Here is a 17,494-nt window from a genome sequence, read left to right on the forward strand (position 1 = left end):
AAAATCATAAAACCACAGTGCTCTTTTATTATATATTATTTTTGTAACATATAGTGAAAAGTTAATTTCAGTATTTTTTTTCTTACTAGGTTACTCCTGATTCAGCCATTCTAGGAGTTCTTCAGTCCAACATTCAGCATGTGCTGGTCTATGAAAATCCTGCTCTTCAGGAGAAAGCGTTGGCTTGTATTCCAGTCCAAGAACTAAAAAGGAAATCACAAGAAAAGTTATCAAGAGTTAGAAAATTGGATAAAGGTAGTAGCTTTACATAATCATTTATTGCTAAATGTAAATCATTGCTAAATAAACAGAAAATACTGAAATACAACTGACCCTTGAACAACACGGGTTTGAACTGCATGGGTCCACTTATACGTGGATTCTTTTAAACCAAATGTGGATTCACAGGATGCAAAACTCATACGGAGGGTCAGCTCTTTATATACATGGGTTCTGCAGGGATGACTGAGACATGAATATGTGTGGATTCTGGTATAGGTGGGGGTCCTGGAACCAGTCCCCGGCATATACCAAGGGACAGTTGTAGTGCCTTTTGCTCTTATACATTGTTTTACAGTGTTATACATTATAAATATTTAACCTATTTCAATTTGAATTTTTAAGAAGTATAATAATAGTATAATTTTATTGCATATATCTCGTGGGCACATAACACCCTTTTTTTCAATTTTTTAATTGAAGTAAAATACATATAACAAAATTTACCATCTTACCCATTTTTAAGTGTACAATTCAGTGTTATTAAATATAGTCATAATGTTGTTCAGCTATTACCACCATCTATAGCTTTTTTTATCTTGTAAAACCGAAATGATACTCATTAAATAATAATCCTTCCCCAGCTTCCAGCAACCACTATTCTACTTTGTTGCTGTGATTTTGACTATTCTATCTCATATAAGTGGAATCATACAGTATTTGTCTTTTGGTGACTGGTTTATTTCACTTAGCATAATGAACCTCAAGGTTCATCCAGTGATATGGTTTGGCTCTGTGTGCCCACCCAAATCTCACCTTGAATTGTAATCCTTATAATCCCCATGTGTCAAGGGTGGGACCAGGTGGAGGTACTTGAATCATTGGGGTGGTTCCCCCATGCTGCTGTCATAATAATAAGTGAGTCTCGTGAGATCTGATGGTTTTGTACGCATCTGGCATTTCCCCTGCTTGCACTCATTCTCTCTCCTGCTGCCCTGTGAAAAGGTGCCTTCCGCCATGATTGTAAGTTTCAGGAGGCCTCCCCAGCCATGCGGAACTGTGAGTCAATTAAACCTTTTCTTTATAAATTACCCAGTTGCAGGTATTTCTTCATAGCAGCATAAGAACAAACTAATATATCTAGGTTGTAATATATTGCAGAATTTCCTCCTTTTTTTGGGCAGTTTTTATAGTTTTATTTAAACACAAAACATGCACATGGGCTGTCTACTCATTTTCTTAGCTGTGCAGCCTCGCATTGGGGTTGGTGACTCTGATGGCTAGCTGGGTGGCTCTTTCCATGATGGCTTTGCAGTTCTTGGAGGAAACGTTGTGAGCATTCTCAGCACAGTAAGATTTGTTGCACATCAGCAGCACTTACAGCTCCTTGACGTTGTGGACCAGGAACTTCTGGAAGCCACTGGGCAGCATGTCCTTTGTTTTTTTGTTGCTCCCATAACTAATGTTGGGCATCAAGATCTGGCCCTTGAACCTTCTATGAACCCTGTTGTCAATACCTCTGGGTTTCCGCCAGTTACACTTAATTTTGACACATTGGTCAGACTGGTGCCAGATGAACTTCTTGGTTCTCTTTTTCATGATCTTGGGCTTCACAAGGGGTCTGATGGCTGCCACCTCTGTAGGCAGCGCTGAGGAGGAGAGAGCTTCCTTTTTAAGGTGAATAATATCCTATTGTATGTATATATCACATTTTGCATATCCATTTATTCATTCATTCATGGATACTTGGGTTGTTTCAACATTTTGGCTATTGTGAATAATGTTGCTATGAACATGGGTGTGCAAATACTTTACTCTGAAATCCTGGTTTCAGTTATTTTTGGTATATACCCAGAAGTGGAACTGCTGGATCTTACGGCAATTCTATTTTTAATTTTTTGAGGAACCACCATACTGTTTTCCACAGTGACTGTATCATTTTACATTGCTAACAGTGCACAAGTGTTCTGATTTCCCATGTTCTTACCAACACTTACTATTTTCTGATTTTTTCAATAGTAGCCATGCTAATGGGGATGAAGTGGTATGTCACTGTAGTTTTGATTTGCATTTTCCTAATTCATGATATTGAGCATTTTTTTCATGTGCTTATTGGTCATTTGAATATCTTCTTTGGAGAAATGTTTATTCAAGTCTTTTGAACATTCTTTTTAACAACTTTTTTTTTTAACCTGAATATGTATTTGCAGTTTAATCATTGGTATATGAATATTTTAGGTAAAGTAGAACTTTAGCCCACAGAATATATGATAGCATCACTAGTGAATTTAAATTAGTGAATTTTAATGTGAATCTAACAGAAACCATATTCAGAATTAATCCATATGAATAGACCACTGACTCACTTTTGTTAGTAGAGAGACATTATTTATTAAGAGTAGGTTTTGGAGTCAACTGTCTTTGTATAAATTCAGCTCCGCTACTTCCTGTGCGTCACTGAGCAAGTAATTTAATCTCTATGACTCAGTTTCTTCATGTAGAAATAAGAATGATAATTTTTAGAAATAAATGAAATAATACATGTAAAAGCTGGGCTTGATGTACTGGATAATAGGAACTGAGGTAAACAGGCCTTTCATGTAAGGTTTTATGCTAATCTAGGAATTAATCTAACTAGAGTTGTTTTCATGTTTGCTATAGCTGTAGGTATCAGAGGCTTCAAATTCCTCCAGTGTTCTTGTTGTCTCCCGCATTGTCTTTAGGCTTCCCTAAGAGCTCCTCCTTAGGGTCTGCATTTATCCTGCTTGGTGTTTGTTTAGTTGTAATCCATTGTTACTATACTGGAGCCCTATTGGTGTGATGGTAAGGTATCAAGGAGAAGGTTCTATAATCTTTTGATTAAATCTCGGTATTTTAGTGGGCCTATATCTCTGGGCCTGTGCCTGTCACAAGTGTTTGTTAGCCTTTTTACCCCCATAGGTGAGACAGGAGGGCTACAAGGGGCTGGAGTCGGGGGAATGTATGTCCTTCCCCCAGTTCAGAGAAGACTCTGGTAAAATCTTTTTCCCTAGAGAGTAGGCCTTAATTGTGAAGAACACTCTGGCTATACCTCACAATTCTTACACATCTCATCTTTTCTAGAGCCACAAAGGATTTTTCTTGGTTTTTATTGTGAAAACCTGGTGGGCTTCCTGCAGGCAAAATGCACAGAAGTGTAGGGACCTCTCCCAAGACTGAATTTCTTACTTCCAAGCTAGTCCATACTCAGCTTGCAGCAGTTTGTCAAAATTGCTATTTAAATATCCTTACCAGTTTATGGCTCTAGTGACTTCTGTTCCATTTAAGCAGATTTGGGCTGTGATTCTCTTTATTTGTCTTTTTGGATTTTGGGGTGATAGTTCACTCTGTGACCTCAGTTCTCTAATGGGTCCAAGAAAAGTCACTGATTTCAGTTGAGCTTTTTATTGTTTTAAAGGTGGAAGTATTGACCTCTGCTTGATAGAAGCTGGAAGCTGAAACCAGAAATCCCTCTGAAGGCTTAACTATGTGTATCTCTTCCTTTTTTAACCATTTGATCAATTTTCACATATGTCATTTACATATTTTGCTACCCATTGTATTTTGGTGATTTGTATTTTGGTGATTTTTGTCTTTTTAAAAATGTTACGCTATGCCATTTTTAAATTTTTGATGACTGGCTTGGGCCTTAGATTTACTTCTGTTACAGGCCTGCTAACTTTAAGACAGTTGTTCTCTTCTTGTATTAACGGTTTTTTTCCTGTGTGTACAATAAGAATACTTTTTAATATGTGATTATACAGGCCCTGTCCAGCTTCAAAGTACTGTGGTCCTTTATATGATGCCTTACATAAATGCCTGTTTATCAGGTACTTACTGAACATGTTTTGTGTTTGAGTCGTTGGGCTGGGCCCTGCAGGGGAGAGACAGTATAATAATATAGCCTTGCCTTAAGAAGCAGCTGAATAGAAGATGAGAATTCAAATATACAGATCAACTGAGTGTAAAGCAGAGTCCAACAAATGTAATGTATGAGGTATAATTTTTAAAACATGTTGTAGACCAACCTGGCCAACATGGTGAAACCCCGTCTCTACTAAAAATACAAAAATTAGCCAGTTGCAGTTGCCTATAATCCCAGCTACTTGGGAGTCTGAGGCAGGAGAATTGCTTGAAACCTGAAGGCAGAGGTTGCAGTGAGTGGAGATTGCGCCACTGCACTCCAGCCTGGGCAAAAGAGCGAAACTCCGTCTCAAAAAGTAAAAAAAATGAAAATAAAAAAAAACCATTATGTTGCTAAATGAATAAACTTCAATGAGAAATAGCATAGAGACAGAATGTTCCTGTTTGTGTCCATCATATTTTCTCTCTCTCTAGGCAAATAATAACCAGGAGATTGCTCAAGGAGCAAGAATCTACAATAAAGAGCATTAGTTAGGTGAACGTTATGTTTATCCTGATGCATTTGTCCATCTGTCCTCACAGTGGGAATGGTCTTATCAGTGGACCAAGAATCCTTCAAGTCCATTAGCTAAGACTTAAAGTCCATTTCCCATAAAAATCTGCTGATGTTCCCTGCTAACATTTGCTCCAGCATTTTTTCTTTCTAATTATAAAGATAATACAGGGGTTGTAGAAAATTTGGAAAATAGGGAGAAGATAAACATCAATAACTTCATCACATTGGAGTATGACTTTTAAGATCTATGTATACATTCTTTCACACTTAAAAAGTTTTAATTAAAATAGGAAAGAAATGCCAGCAGATGAGTAGTGAAAATTATGAAAATCAGTACAAGACTGGGCTTTTTTTTTTTTTTTTAGGGCGTGAAGGATGAGTGGGATTTATAAAATATGTCAAAGTACATACTAAGAGATTGGGGATTTTCTTCCAAATGTAGTGGTCAACATGCATAGAGGCAGAGAAGGACAGGCTCTATTTGGGAACAATGAATAATACAGTTAGACTGTGTGTAGGGTAGGGTGTATATAAAGCAGTGGAAGATCAAGTAGGCTGAAACCGTGTTTTGGTTGACATTGAATTTCAGACAGAGCAGTGTATACCAAGTTCATTTTTAATGTTTTCAAAAAGAATTAGCAGTAAAATGAAACAAAGCATATTTCTAATAAGGTTTGAAATTGTAAAGACCAAAGAAATTCAAAGGAAACGCAAGTCTTGGCAAAAAGACTAATGTTATATTGTGACTGTAATTGAACACATAGCAGAAATGTTACATAACCTTTTTCATCAGAAAGCAGAAAATGATATTTCAGGTGTTCTTGAATAGGTAATTCAGCAGGATTGACTACTGACGCTTTGAGTGAGTGACATCAGACTGTATTTAAGGAAGATTAGTAATAACTTGTGGAATGAATTAAAATCAAAAGAGTACAAAGAGAGAAAAATTAAAACACAATAGTAATCTAATTTACATAAGAGGGGTAAGAGGGTGAACAAAGGGTTGAGATTACAAGGGAGAAGATGGATGTGAAAGTTGTTGGGGTTATAGAATATGTGTAATTGGCAGTCGATAGGATAAGGCATCATGTATATATAAGGAAGATGTCAAAGATGACTGGGTAACTTTGAATCTAGGCAACTAGGAAATTAAAGGAGTTAGTAGAAACAGGTTTTGAAGGGAAAGGAAGAGCGAGTTGAGGTGCCTGCTATCTGGACTGTCACTGAAAACATAGGCCTGGAAATTCAATAAGAAGTCAAGCCTTGAAATACACTTTAGGATGATAGGTAAAGCCATGCAGGTAAATGAGATTGCTAAAATTGAGAGGACAGGGTGGAGAGGTAGGATTACAGAGGTTCTAGAAAACAGTGTAGCACTAGCCTGGATATTTACATTTAAATTAAATTGAGATGAAAAATCAAGTTCTTCAGTCACATTCAGCACATTTCAGCTACTCAATAACCTCAAGTGGTTAATGACAACCTTACTAGACAGTAGGAATAGGAATTATTTCCATTATTGCTGAAAATTCTATTGGATGGTGATCGTTTAGAAACACAACAGGATATAGGAAGAGGAAGAGTAACAAGTGAAGGAAACTTAAACATACAGTGAAATAAGTGGTACAGCAGGCACAATGAGTATATCAATTAGGATTAGGTTCTGCTATGAGTAAAATGACTGGTGGCTGAGATATTATTTTCTCATGTAAGAAATTATGGAGGTAGTCTGGTGCTAATGGTGAGCTATCATCAAAGACCTAGGTGCCTTCTGTCTTTCAGCTCAGACGTACATGTTTTCCATCCTTCACATCACCTTGTAGTCCAAAATGGCTGCGGCAGCTCTAGCCATTACATTTCCAGACCAAACATCAGGAAGAAGAAATGGAGAAAAAGCGTAAAGGTTTTATCTCTAATTTGAGCTCCTTCTCTTGAAGTTATCTTCTTGGAGTCACGTGAAGTTTAGTCATTTAGCCACACTTAGTCGCAAGGGAAGTTGGGATCTGTAGTTTTTTAGCTGGTGCATTGTCATCCCTCCAAAACTGAAATTCTACAAATGAGGACGAAGTGGCAAGTGAATATTATATGGCCACCATCAGTCTCTGCCCCAGTGAGTGAATGGCACTGAGATGATGACGAAGCCCCCGCTGGCCAAGTTGGTGATTTTCTTTCATTAGTGCAGTGGACTGTTTTTTCCTTTCCAGACAAAATCATGTTCTGGGTCTATGGACTGGGGAAAGTGTTTTGGTTTGATGCAGAAGTGGGGACCTTGTGACACTGTCAAATGAGATAGAGAAGCATGGTTTGATAGCTCTGGCCTGGTAGACTGAAGGTTTGTCATGATTGCATGTTTCAGATACAGGTGAAACACCTTTCTGGAGGAGGAACCTAGTTTTGAAAAGTGGTAACAAAATGTGTCTTGGCCTACTAAATTGCATATGAAGATATGAGATGGAGAACATGGATGAGGCTACCTCTACTGATGTTTTTACCCATTTTCTCATTCTCTTGTACATTGAAGGGGTTTTCAGAGAATGGAGTTGGGGCCTAAACTTGTTGATTTTATTTTGTCACTGATAAGTTACTAGAAATCTACATTTATATGGTATTTTTGAAGATGGTAACTTTAGAAATTTGAAGTCTTAATTTTTGAAGTAAACCCAATATTGTCTTCACAGAATTTAGCATCTAAATCAGGCTTCCCTTATCTCTGAAATTTCTGAGCTTTCATCATACAGGAATCTACTTTTATTTTTTCTGAGCCCCTAGTTAAGGATATTGCTTAAATGAGAAACATTGACCCTTAATTGGGTGTTACTGTTTGGTGGTCGTACTTTCAGCTGGAGACGTGCTGATTTATACCTGGAGTATGTAACAGAAGTACAAATACGCTGTTATCCTTTCCTTCTTGGTCTTGATAATGACTAGTGAACAATTGCAATTCTAAGTAATATTTTGAGGCATGTTTGTTCAGTCCCTTCATCATTCAAGTATTTATTAAGCATCTAGTGTATAGCAAGCAGAACACTAAGTGTTGGAGATATAGCAGTGAACAAAACTAAGTACCTACCATTATGGGAACACAACACACACACACACACACACACACACACACACTAGTGAAAAGTGCTAGGAAGACCAGCGGGAGAACAGAGAGTGAGTGATGATTAGTAAGATGCTGTTTGATACAAGATTTTCAGGGATGGCTTCTCTAAAAAGCAATGATTTCCCTTTTAGGTAGAAGGCATGAGCAGCTGCAAAGGAGTGAGGTTGGCAAGTTTAAGAGATGGCAGGGAGAGCATGGTGGCTACAGCCAGTGAACAAGACAGGAGGAAATAGGGTTTGAGGTCAGAGAGGTAAGAGGGTATTTACATTTCCTGGGGCTACTATAACAAATTACCACAAACTTGGTGAAATAAAAAGAAATGCATTCTTACAGTTCCAGAAGGCAGAAATCCAAAATCATTGTCACAGAGAGAAATCAAAGTATCCCCAGAGCCATGCTCCTTTTGGAGGGGAGAATCTGTTCTTTGCTTCTTTCAGCTTTTGGTTGCTGCTGGCAGTCCTTGGTTTGTGGCTGCAACAGTCCGGTCTTAAGGCCAGCATCTTCAAATCTCTCTCTGTCCCATCTTCACATTGCCTTCTCTGTGTGTAAAATCTCCGTTTACTTGCTTCTTATGAGGTTACTTGTGATTGGATTTATCCACATATTCCAGGATAATCTCCCCATCTAAAGATCCTTAACTTTATAACATCTGCAAAGACCTTTCTCTTTTTTTGCCACATAAGGTAACTACATTCATAGGCTACAGTGATTAGGACATGGATATCCTCTGAGGGCCATTTTTTAGCCTACTACAGGGGGCCAGCTGAAAGAACAAGAGTTGGGACTTTGAATTTTATTCTGAATGAGATGGAAACCCATTGGAGGGTTTTTTAAGTCATATAATCTGGCCCGTACTTTAAAAAAGATGACCCTAGCTGCTGCATGGTAGGCACTAGACCGAGAAGGAGAATGACAGTCCTCTGTTTCTAAAACTTTGTTTTTAATGTAACTAATTCATGAATATCTTCCTGTTGGAAAGCTTTCATATTATATGGGAAACTCCAAACTCTCCCTGCCATTCAGTTCTGTTCCTTTTCATGTCTTGTCCTGGGTATTTATACCTGTAAATAATTATCTATAAAAATAGTTTAAGTTGTGTGGGGTTTATGTAAAATTTATCATCTCATCTATTCAGCTCCTTGGTGTTTTTCATTTACAAATATGTATTGGACAGCCTTTTCACTCCATAGTGTTTGATTGTACATATACTATTATTTATACAATTCCCTATTGATGGACAAAGAGGTTGTTTCCATTTTCTCTGTTCTAAATGCCACCACAGTGGAGAGTCTTGTAAAATATCTTTTGACACACATGCACAAGTGTTTCTCTTGGATGGATACTGAAATGTCAAGTGCGTGTAATACTTTTATACTATAATGGATCCTGCCAAATTGCCTTCCAATTTATACTAGAAGTGTCTAAGAATATTTGTTTCCACTTAATGAAAGTATTGAATTTCTTTTATGGACTTTGTGAATTTTTCTAATGGGTTTCTTAATGTTCTTACTGATTTATAGAAGTTTTTTATGTATTTAGAAATTTTTTTTTTTGAGATATCGCCCAGGTTGGAGTGCAGTGGCGTGATCTCAGCTCACTGCAGCCTCTGCCTCCCAGGTTCAAGTGATTCTCCTGCCTCAGCCTCCTGAGTAGCTGGGAGTACAGGCACCTGCCACCACGACCAGCTTTTGTGTGTGTGTGTGTGTGTGTGTGTTTTTAGTAGAGGTGGGGTTTCACCACGTTGGGCAGGCTGTTCTCCAACTCCTGACTTCAGGTGATCTGCCTGCCTCAGCCTCCCAAAGTGCTGGGATTACAGGCACAAGCCACCGTGCCCGGCCAGAAATTTATATTTTCTTTGTTAGACATGTTATAATTTTTTCCTCCCAGGGTTCTTTAGTATAGCTTTTGAAATTCAAAAGTTTTTATTTTTAACATAAGAAAATTTTTTTTTATTATTGATTTAATGGTTTGTATCTTGCTTAAGACCTTCCCTAACCCAAAGTCATAAACATAAACACATTCACCTATAAACTTCTATTATTACTTTTATAGTATTCTGGAGAAGGAGTTTTTTTTTTTTTAATGAACTATAGTAGGGATCTGATACTTAGATAGCTGTTTGTCCAAATATCATTTATTGAAACAGTCCATCCTGTTAAAGCTGCTTTAAAATGCTAACTTTATTAAATACTGTGCATTTGCTTAGAAATCTGTCTTTCAGGACTCTTGTTTCATTGATCTGTTTGTTTATTCCTCACTAATATCACAATGTTTCAATTATTAGAGTTTTGTAATATGTCTTGATACACTGTAGGCAGATTTACCTCATGATTCTTATTCAAAGTTGTGTGGGGTTTTTTGTGCATTTTCTCTTTCACATGAGATTTTGTAGTTAGCTTGTCAATTTTTTTTTTTTTTTAATGAGACAGAGTTTCGCTCTGTCACTCAGGCTGGAGTGCAGTGGCACAATCTTGGCTCACTGCAATCTCTGCATCCCAGGTTCAGGTGATTCTCCTGCCTCAGCCTCCCGAGTAGCTGGGATTACAGGCGCCTACCACCACACCCAGAAAATTTTTGTAGTTTTTAGCAGAGACAAAAGTTTCACCTTGCTTGCCAGGCTAGTCTTGAACTCCTGATCTCAGATGATCCGCCTGTTTTGGCCTTCCAAAGTGCTGGGATTAGAGGTGTGAGCCACCACGCCTGGCTAGCTTGTCAAATTTTATGAAAAAATATTGTATAATTTTATTTGGGATTGTATTAAATTATAGATTAATTTGTGGAAGGTTAACAACTTTAGAAATATTGAGTTTTCCCTCCAGGAACATTAATATTTCTGACCTTTTTACATTCTCTGTAGTTTTTTTTTTTTTCTCTGTAGTTTTTTATTTTGAAACACATCAAACTTAAATACAAGCACAAAGTATAATGTATCATACACCTATGACCAACATCAAGCTTTTTTAGATTTCTATGCTATATATATCCTTCATATTTATGTTTTATCACTCTATCTTAATCATAAAACATTAAAGATAGAGATGAGAACCCCCATATATGTTTTTAAGATTGATTTTCCCTCTCCTTCCCTTCTTGCCAGAGTTACCATGGTCTTGAATATGATCAAGAGAGATCTGTTTATGGAAAAGTGGGTATAATATTATCTGTCATAATATTAGGATTGTTATATATACTAGAGATATGGTTGTGTTTTTATGTGTTTGGGGATGAGTATCCATAGATGGATTATATTGTACAGTTGAAGCCCTAATAGAAAGGCTAATAATTAGGATGATTTTTTAAATGTCTGGAATTCTGCGATTTCTGCCTTTTGTGATTGTTTAATGTTTACTTGTGTATATACCTGACAACAAATTTAATGTATCCCATTTTTAAATGTTTTTAAAAATCAAATTTATTTTTCTACCTCCCTTGTACTTGAGGATCAATTCCTAACTGACTGTAGTTCCCTAAGAGGTCATTGTGTTTAGCTCACTTGCTAATGCATAATGTCAGTTAGAGGATATAAAATGGTAAATGTTCTACTGTTTTTAATGTGCAGTTATACATGTCATTGTATTTCAGCCTAGTGCATAATAAATGACAGTTTCTTCTTGTCTCTTATTAGTGAAAACCTTTAAAATCATCTTACGTTTTCATATTTTTCAGGTTCATATTTGAGAATAAATATGTGTGGATATTTTAAATTTTGCCAGCTTTAGCTCTTACTTGGTTCTCCCTTAATTTCTCAGGTACTAATATAAGTGATGAGGATTTTCTTTTGCTGGAGCTTTTGCACTGGTTTAAGGAAGAATTTTTTCACTGGGTGAATAACATTTTGTGCAGCAAATGTGGTGGACAGACTAGGTCTAGAGATAGATCATTACTACCCAATGACGATGAGCTGAAGTGGGGCGCAAAGAAAGTGGAAGATCATTACTGTGATGCCTGCCAGTTCAGCAATCGATTCCCAAGGTGGGTGCCCAGGACAGTAAAGTCAGAATAATCTCTTAATGAAATAGTTAGAAGAGAGTTTTTACTAAATGAACTTTTTAATATTTATTTTAATTATCAGAAACGTATTCCTCTGAAACACAGGTGAGCAAACTGGCTGGCAGGCTAAATCCAGCCGACATCCTGTTTTTGTCAGTAAAGTTATATTAGAAGATAACCATGCTGATTCATATACTTGTGGTCTGTTTTTATGCTGGAACAGCAGAGTTGAATAATGGTGACAGAAATGATATGACCCACAAAGTCTGAAATATTCACCATCTGTCTTGTATAGGAAATTAGTTGACTCTTGTTCTAAAGTATAACTTGAGTATAGTCATGTTTAATGCTATATATCTTGTATTACTTTTTTAATTCCTAATTTTTAACTGTCTGGTAACTAACAATACTGATAATAATAATGCTGAAGTATACTTTAACCTTCCATATTATCATCGGATGATTATTTTAAACACATAATTGTATTTACTCTCACAATAATCAGCATTATTATTATTATCAGTATTATTAGCAGAAGTTTGTTTTAGTTAGGTGCTTCCCCTGCCCAACCTAACCTACTCCTCATATCTCTTAATTTTAAACTAAGGACATTTTAAATTTTAAATTTGCATTCTTTCATTTATAAGCCTGTTTTCAGATTTTCTGAATTGGCGATGCTTATAAAGTTTGGTTGTATTATCAGTCAAGAAAACATACCACGTCTTAAAAATATCTAATTTTTTTTAGCTCAGGACATAGTTTCTAATCATGTGCTCGTTTCAATCTCTAGCTGTTCTCTATATGAGGAGGCTGAGGCAGGAGGATTGCTTGAACCTGGGAGGCAGAGGTTGCAGTGATCTGAGATTGTGCCACTGCGCTCCAGTCTGGGCAAAAGAGTGAGACTTCATCAAAAAAAAAAAAAAAAAGAAAAGAAAAAAGTTATTTAATTACCTAAGTTCTGAATTCATTTATTTAGCTTAAGAAATGTTTCATTAAGCGTTTGCTTAACAGACTTGTCATCGCAGAGCCCATTCATTTATGCCACTGTTTCCTTTCCTTCCAAAGCACATCGCTGACCTCGCTGCTCAGCTGCAGCACTTTTCCTGGTCAGCTCGATCAGTTCAAAACCCATCTCAACACAAAATGCAAAATTTAGTGTTCTCGAATTGTCTGGTAATTTTATAATTGGAGTAACTTCTGAAAAGAATGTTACAAATAGATCCCAAAAAACAACTTCTAAATTAGCAGGCACCTTTAAATACTTCAAAAGAGTAAAATTTTAATAAAAATGATTATTAGAAAGAAAGATAATATTTTAGATAAAATTGAATTTAAGCTAAAATTTTTGTTGAGTAATTTGTTAAAGTTGTTTACCTTTTAAATATAGTGAGCTAGTTATACCAGTTTGCTTGTCCAAATCTTACGTTATTCAAAACACAGGTCAAATAAAAGCTCTCCTCCCCAGCCACTTTCTGACTTGTTGTATTTTTTGATCACTAACCTGACCTGTTGTATTGTTTGATCACATTCTGCCATATATTAAACACTAAGTCTGACCTGTTGCATTGTTTGATCACATTCTGCCATATATTAAAATTATTTGTGTTCATTCCTTTCCTCAGGATTGTAAACACCTTGAAAGCAGTACTACTGTTTATTTTTCACCAAAGATTCTAACATTGTGCCTCATATATCCTAGATTCCTAAAGCAATATTTAAAAACAAATTAAAGACTGGGCGCAGTGGCTCACGCCTATAATCTCAGCACTTTGGGAGACTGAGGCAGGCGGGGTGGATCATGAGGTCAGGAGATCGAGACCATCCTGGCTAACACGTTGAAACCCTGTCTCTATTAAAAATACAAACAAAATTAGCCAGACCTGGTGGCACGTGCCTATAGTCCCAGGTACTGTGGAGGCTGAGGCAGGAGAATCACTTGAACCCGGGAGGCAGAGATTGCAGTGAGCTGAGATCACGCCACTGCACTCCAACCTGGATGACAGAGTGAGACTCCATCTCAAAAAAAACAAAAAAAAATTAAGAAACGTTTCTGTTTAGCATAGAGGTAATGTAAATTATCTTTAAAATCTTGATTTTGATAATCAAAGTTTTTTTTTTTTCTTTTTAAACCAGATATAATAACCCTGAGAAACTTTTGGAAACAAGATGTGGACGGTGTGGCGAGTGGGCCAATTGTTTTACACTGTGCTGTCGAGCTTTAGGATTTGAAGCTCGCTATGTTTGGGATTACACAGGTACAGAATGTGGAATGAGCAGAGGGTAGTAGGGCTTTGCAGGCTTACAGGTTTGGGTTTACATTCTGAGCCCAGCATTCTCTGTTACTTTTTGGCCTTGTCAGTCTGACCTTCCATTTGCCTTGTGTAAAACAGTAATAATACCAACCTTCCAGGTTTTTTGAAGGGATCACAAGAGTTTTGTAAAACACCTAGCGTTGTGCCTGGTGCTTTGCACTATAAATATTCTTTTTTTCCCCTTTATTTTATTTTTATTGATGCATAATGGATATACATATTTGGGGACTACTTGTAATAATTTAATGCATTTATATAAATTCCACAGAGCAAATCAGTATTATTGGGATATCTGTGATCTTAAATATTTGTCTTTATGCTGGAAACATTTGAATTACTCTCTCCTCTCATATGAAATATGCAGTAGACTATTGTAAACTATAACCACCCTATTGATCTATCAAACACTAGGTATTATTTCTTTTATTAGCAATTTACCATGGCATTTATAGTGATGCTATTTATATATGGATAAAAACATTTAATAATGTGCCATAGAAATCTTCATTGCTATAGGGATTACTATAAAAGATTTAGTAAACTGTAAACTTAAATCGCAGTATACAGAAATAATAAAATAAAAGTCATGTGATATTTGTGTTGTCCCTATTTAGAAATGACTTGGTGGTCTACATGTTAAAAAGTTGTTTTCCTTGTGTTTCCATTTTCTAAAGAATTAAATGAAACCTTCCGTTAATAGTTAGTGTTCTCTTAAAATCAAATATAAAGCATATATTGACCAGAGATTCTATTAGGCTTCCTGCTGGTTCTGGGTCTTAACGTCCAGCGAGAGAGACTGTAGTTTCAAAAGTGGCATTAACTCCTTCATGATGGTAAAATCGGAATGATACTTTTTATGCTGCTGTTTAATATGTCTACCTTCTTAAGAGATAAAGCGCGCAGTAAGCCTAAAACTGACTACATTAAAGGAGATTGGAAAAACATTTTTAAGATTTCAAAGAGACAGAAATTAATACAGGTATTCTAAAATCCTGTGTGCCACAAAATGCACTTATTAACTAAAATTCAGAATATTACACATTACTTTATGATTCTTAGGGGTTTGTATATAGTTATTAGAAGTCATTCTGATTTCATTGTCTTTTTTCCATTGTTCTCTTTTCTCTTACTTGAGTAGACCATGTCTGGACAGAAGTCTATTCTCCTTCTCAGCAGCGGTGGCTACACTGTGATGCATGTGAAGATGTCTGTGACAAGCCACTTCTTTATGAAATAGGATGGGGCAAGAAGCTTTCCTACGTCATAGCATTTTCAAAAGATGAGGTAGGGCATAAAAGAAAAAAACTTTTTTCCAAAAATAAAATACAGTTTTTTCTTTTTTGACAGTTTTATGAATGTAAAAATAACATACGATAACCTGCATATATTTAAATTGTACAGTTTGATAAGTTTTATTTGTATACACTGAAATCACCACTGTAAATCAGTATTCATTGTATGGATGTGCCATAGTTTACCATTTAACCTGTTGATGGCTATTTGGGTAGTTCCCAGTTTTTTTCACAATTTCAAACTAAGCTGCCATGAACAATCAGTCACACAAATCTTTATACGGGCATATGCTGCCTTTTCTCTTTGCTTAATGCCTACGAGTAGAATGGCTGCATTATATGGTAGATATACATATAACTTTTTAAGAAACCACTAAACTGTTTTCCAACGTGATTGTGCCATCCACAGCAGTATGTGAGGGTTTCCGGTTCCTCCATGTCCTTGCTAACATTTAGTATGATCTGACTTTTTAATTTTATCCCCTTTAATAGGTGTGTAGTGGCATTTCATTATGGTTTTTATTTGTACTTCCCTAACGACAAATAATATTGAGCATCTTTTTACGTGTTTGCTTACCATCCATATGTCCCCTTATTTTTTTTTTTAATTGGGTATTGTTTTTTCTTACTGTTGGGTTTTGAGAGTTCTTTATATAATCTTACATAAGTCCATTATCAGATATGTGCTTTGCAAAGATTTTTCTCCCTATCTGTAGTTTGTCTTTTCATACTCTTAATAACTTTTGAAGAGAAGAAACTGGTGTTCAGTTTACTAATTTGTTGTTTTATGGATTGTGCCTTTTGATGTTATATTTAAGAAATTTTGCCTAGCCGTTGGTCACAATGATTTTCTCCTATGTTATGTCTTAGAAGTTTTATATTTTTAGTTTTACATTTAGATCTGTGATCCATTTTGAGTTAATTTTTTTATAGGATCTAAGGTATGAAGGGTTTTTTTTACATATGGATAATGAATTGTTCTAGCACCATTTACTGAAAAGATTATTTTTTCTCCATTGAATTGTCTTTCCACTTGTATTAAAAATCAGTTCTATAATATAAATTTAATATAATAAAAATGGATAAAATTTTTATTTATTGAATTTTGTGAAATCAGCTTTGCAGATACATTTTAAAAAGGTAATGTTTTGAAATTTTCACTTTTTTATCATAGCATTTCTGGTTAAACTATCAACTGTTTAGGAATGAATAAGTGACGAATTCAGTTTATTTTACAGACTTTTAAAGTTTTATTTTATTTTATTTTAATTTTTCGAGACAGAGTCTCACCCTGTTGCCCAGACTGGAGTGCACTTACACAATCCTGGCTCACTGCAACCTCTGCCTCCCAGGTTCAAGCGATTCTCCTGCCTCAGCCTCCTGAGTAACTGGGATTACAAGCACGTGCCACCATACTTGGCTAATATTTTTTTGTATTTTTTTTTTAGTAGAGATGTGGTTTCACCATGTTGGCCAAGCTGGTCTCAAACTCCTGACCCCAAGTGATCTGCTCACTGCAGCCTCCCAAAGTGCTGAGATTACTGCACCTGGCCCCATGGCTTTTAAATTTTAAACAAAGGATAGTATTCTAAAAATTGCATTTAAGGCTGGGCATGGTGGCTCATGCCTATAATCCCAGCACTTTGGGAGGCCAAGGTAGGTGGATCACCTGAGGTCAGGAGTTTGAGACCAGCCTGGCCAACATGGTGAAACCCTGTCTCTACTTAAAACAATACGAAAATTAGCTGGGCGTGATAGTACATGCCTGTAGTCCCAGCTACTCGGGAGGCTGAGATACGAGAATCACTTGACCCTGGGAAGTGAGACTACAGTGAGCTGAGATCATGCCACTGCACTCTAGCCTGGACAACAGAGCGAGACTTCCAGAAAAAACAAAAACAAAAAAAAAGCATTTAAAAATTACATACATTTTAGGTATCTAGTAAATAAAGGTCGATGGTTGTAATCTTGTTAATTATTTGTAGTCTGTTATTTCTTTCAGGTAGTTGATGTTACTTGGCGATATTCCTGTAAACATGAAGAGGTGATTGCCAGAAGAACTAAGGTTAAAGAAGCATTACTTCGAGAAACTATTAATGGGCTTAATAAGCAGGTATGTGGTGGCTATCTTTTTTGA

General features: G+C 36.3%; 1 protein-coding gene and 1 pseudogene across 3 annotated transcripts in view; one reads left to right on the forward strand and one right to left on the reverse strand.

The window, feature by feature from the left end:
- Nucleotides 1-17,494, forward strand: part of NGLY1 (N-glycanase 1) — a 67,355-nt gene that overhangs the window by 35,033 nt on the left and 14,828 nt on the right. For all 3 annotated transcript variants that reach the window (XM_015132298.3, XM_015132300.3, XM_015132302.2), the window contains exons 4-8: nt 90-255; nt 11,513-11,735; nt 13,887-14,008; nt 15,204-15,349; nt 17,360-17,470. In XM_015132298.3, coding sequence (XP_014987784.2) covers nt 90-255; nt 11,513-11,735; nt 13,887-14,008; nt 15,204-15,349; nt 17,360-17,470 — 768 coding nt within the window. The remainder of the gene's footprint in view (nt 1-89; nt 256-11,512; nt 11,736-13,886; nt 14,009-15,203; nt 15,350-17,359; nt 17,471-17,494) is intronic.
- LOC106997138 (large ribosomal subunit protein eL32 pseudogene) lies at nt 1,447-4,726 on the reverse strand (annotated as a pseudogene).

Source organism: Macaca mulatta, chromosome 2, assembly GCF_049350105.2.
Source record: "Macaca mulatta isolate MMU2019108-1 chromosome 2, T2T-MMU8v2.0, whole genome shotgun sequence".
In the NCBI taxonomy this organism is placed as follows: Eukaryota; Metazoa; Chordata; class Mammalia; order Primates; family Cercopithecidae; genus Macaca; species Macaca mulatta.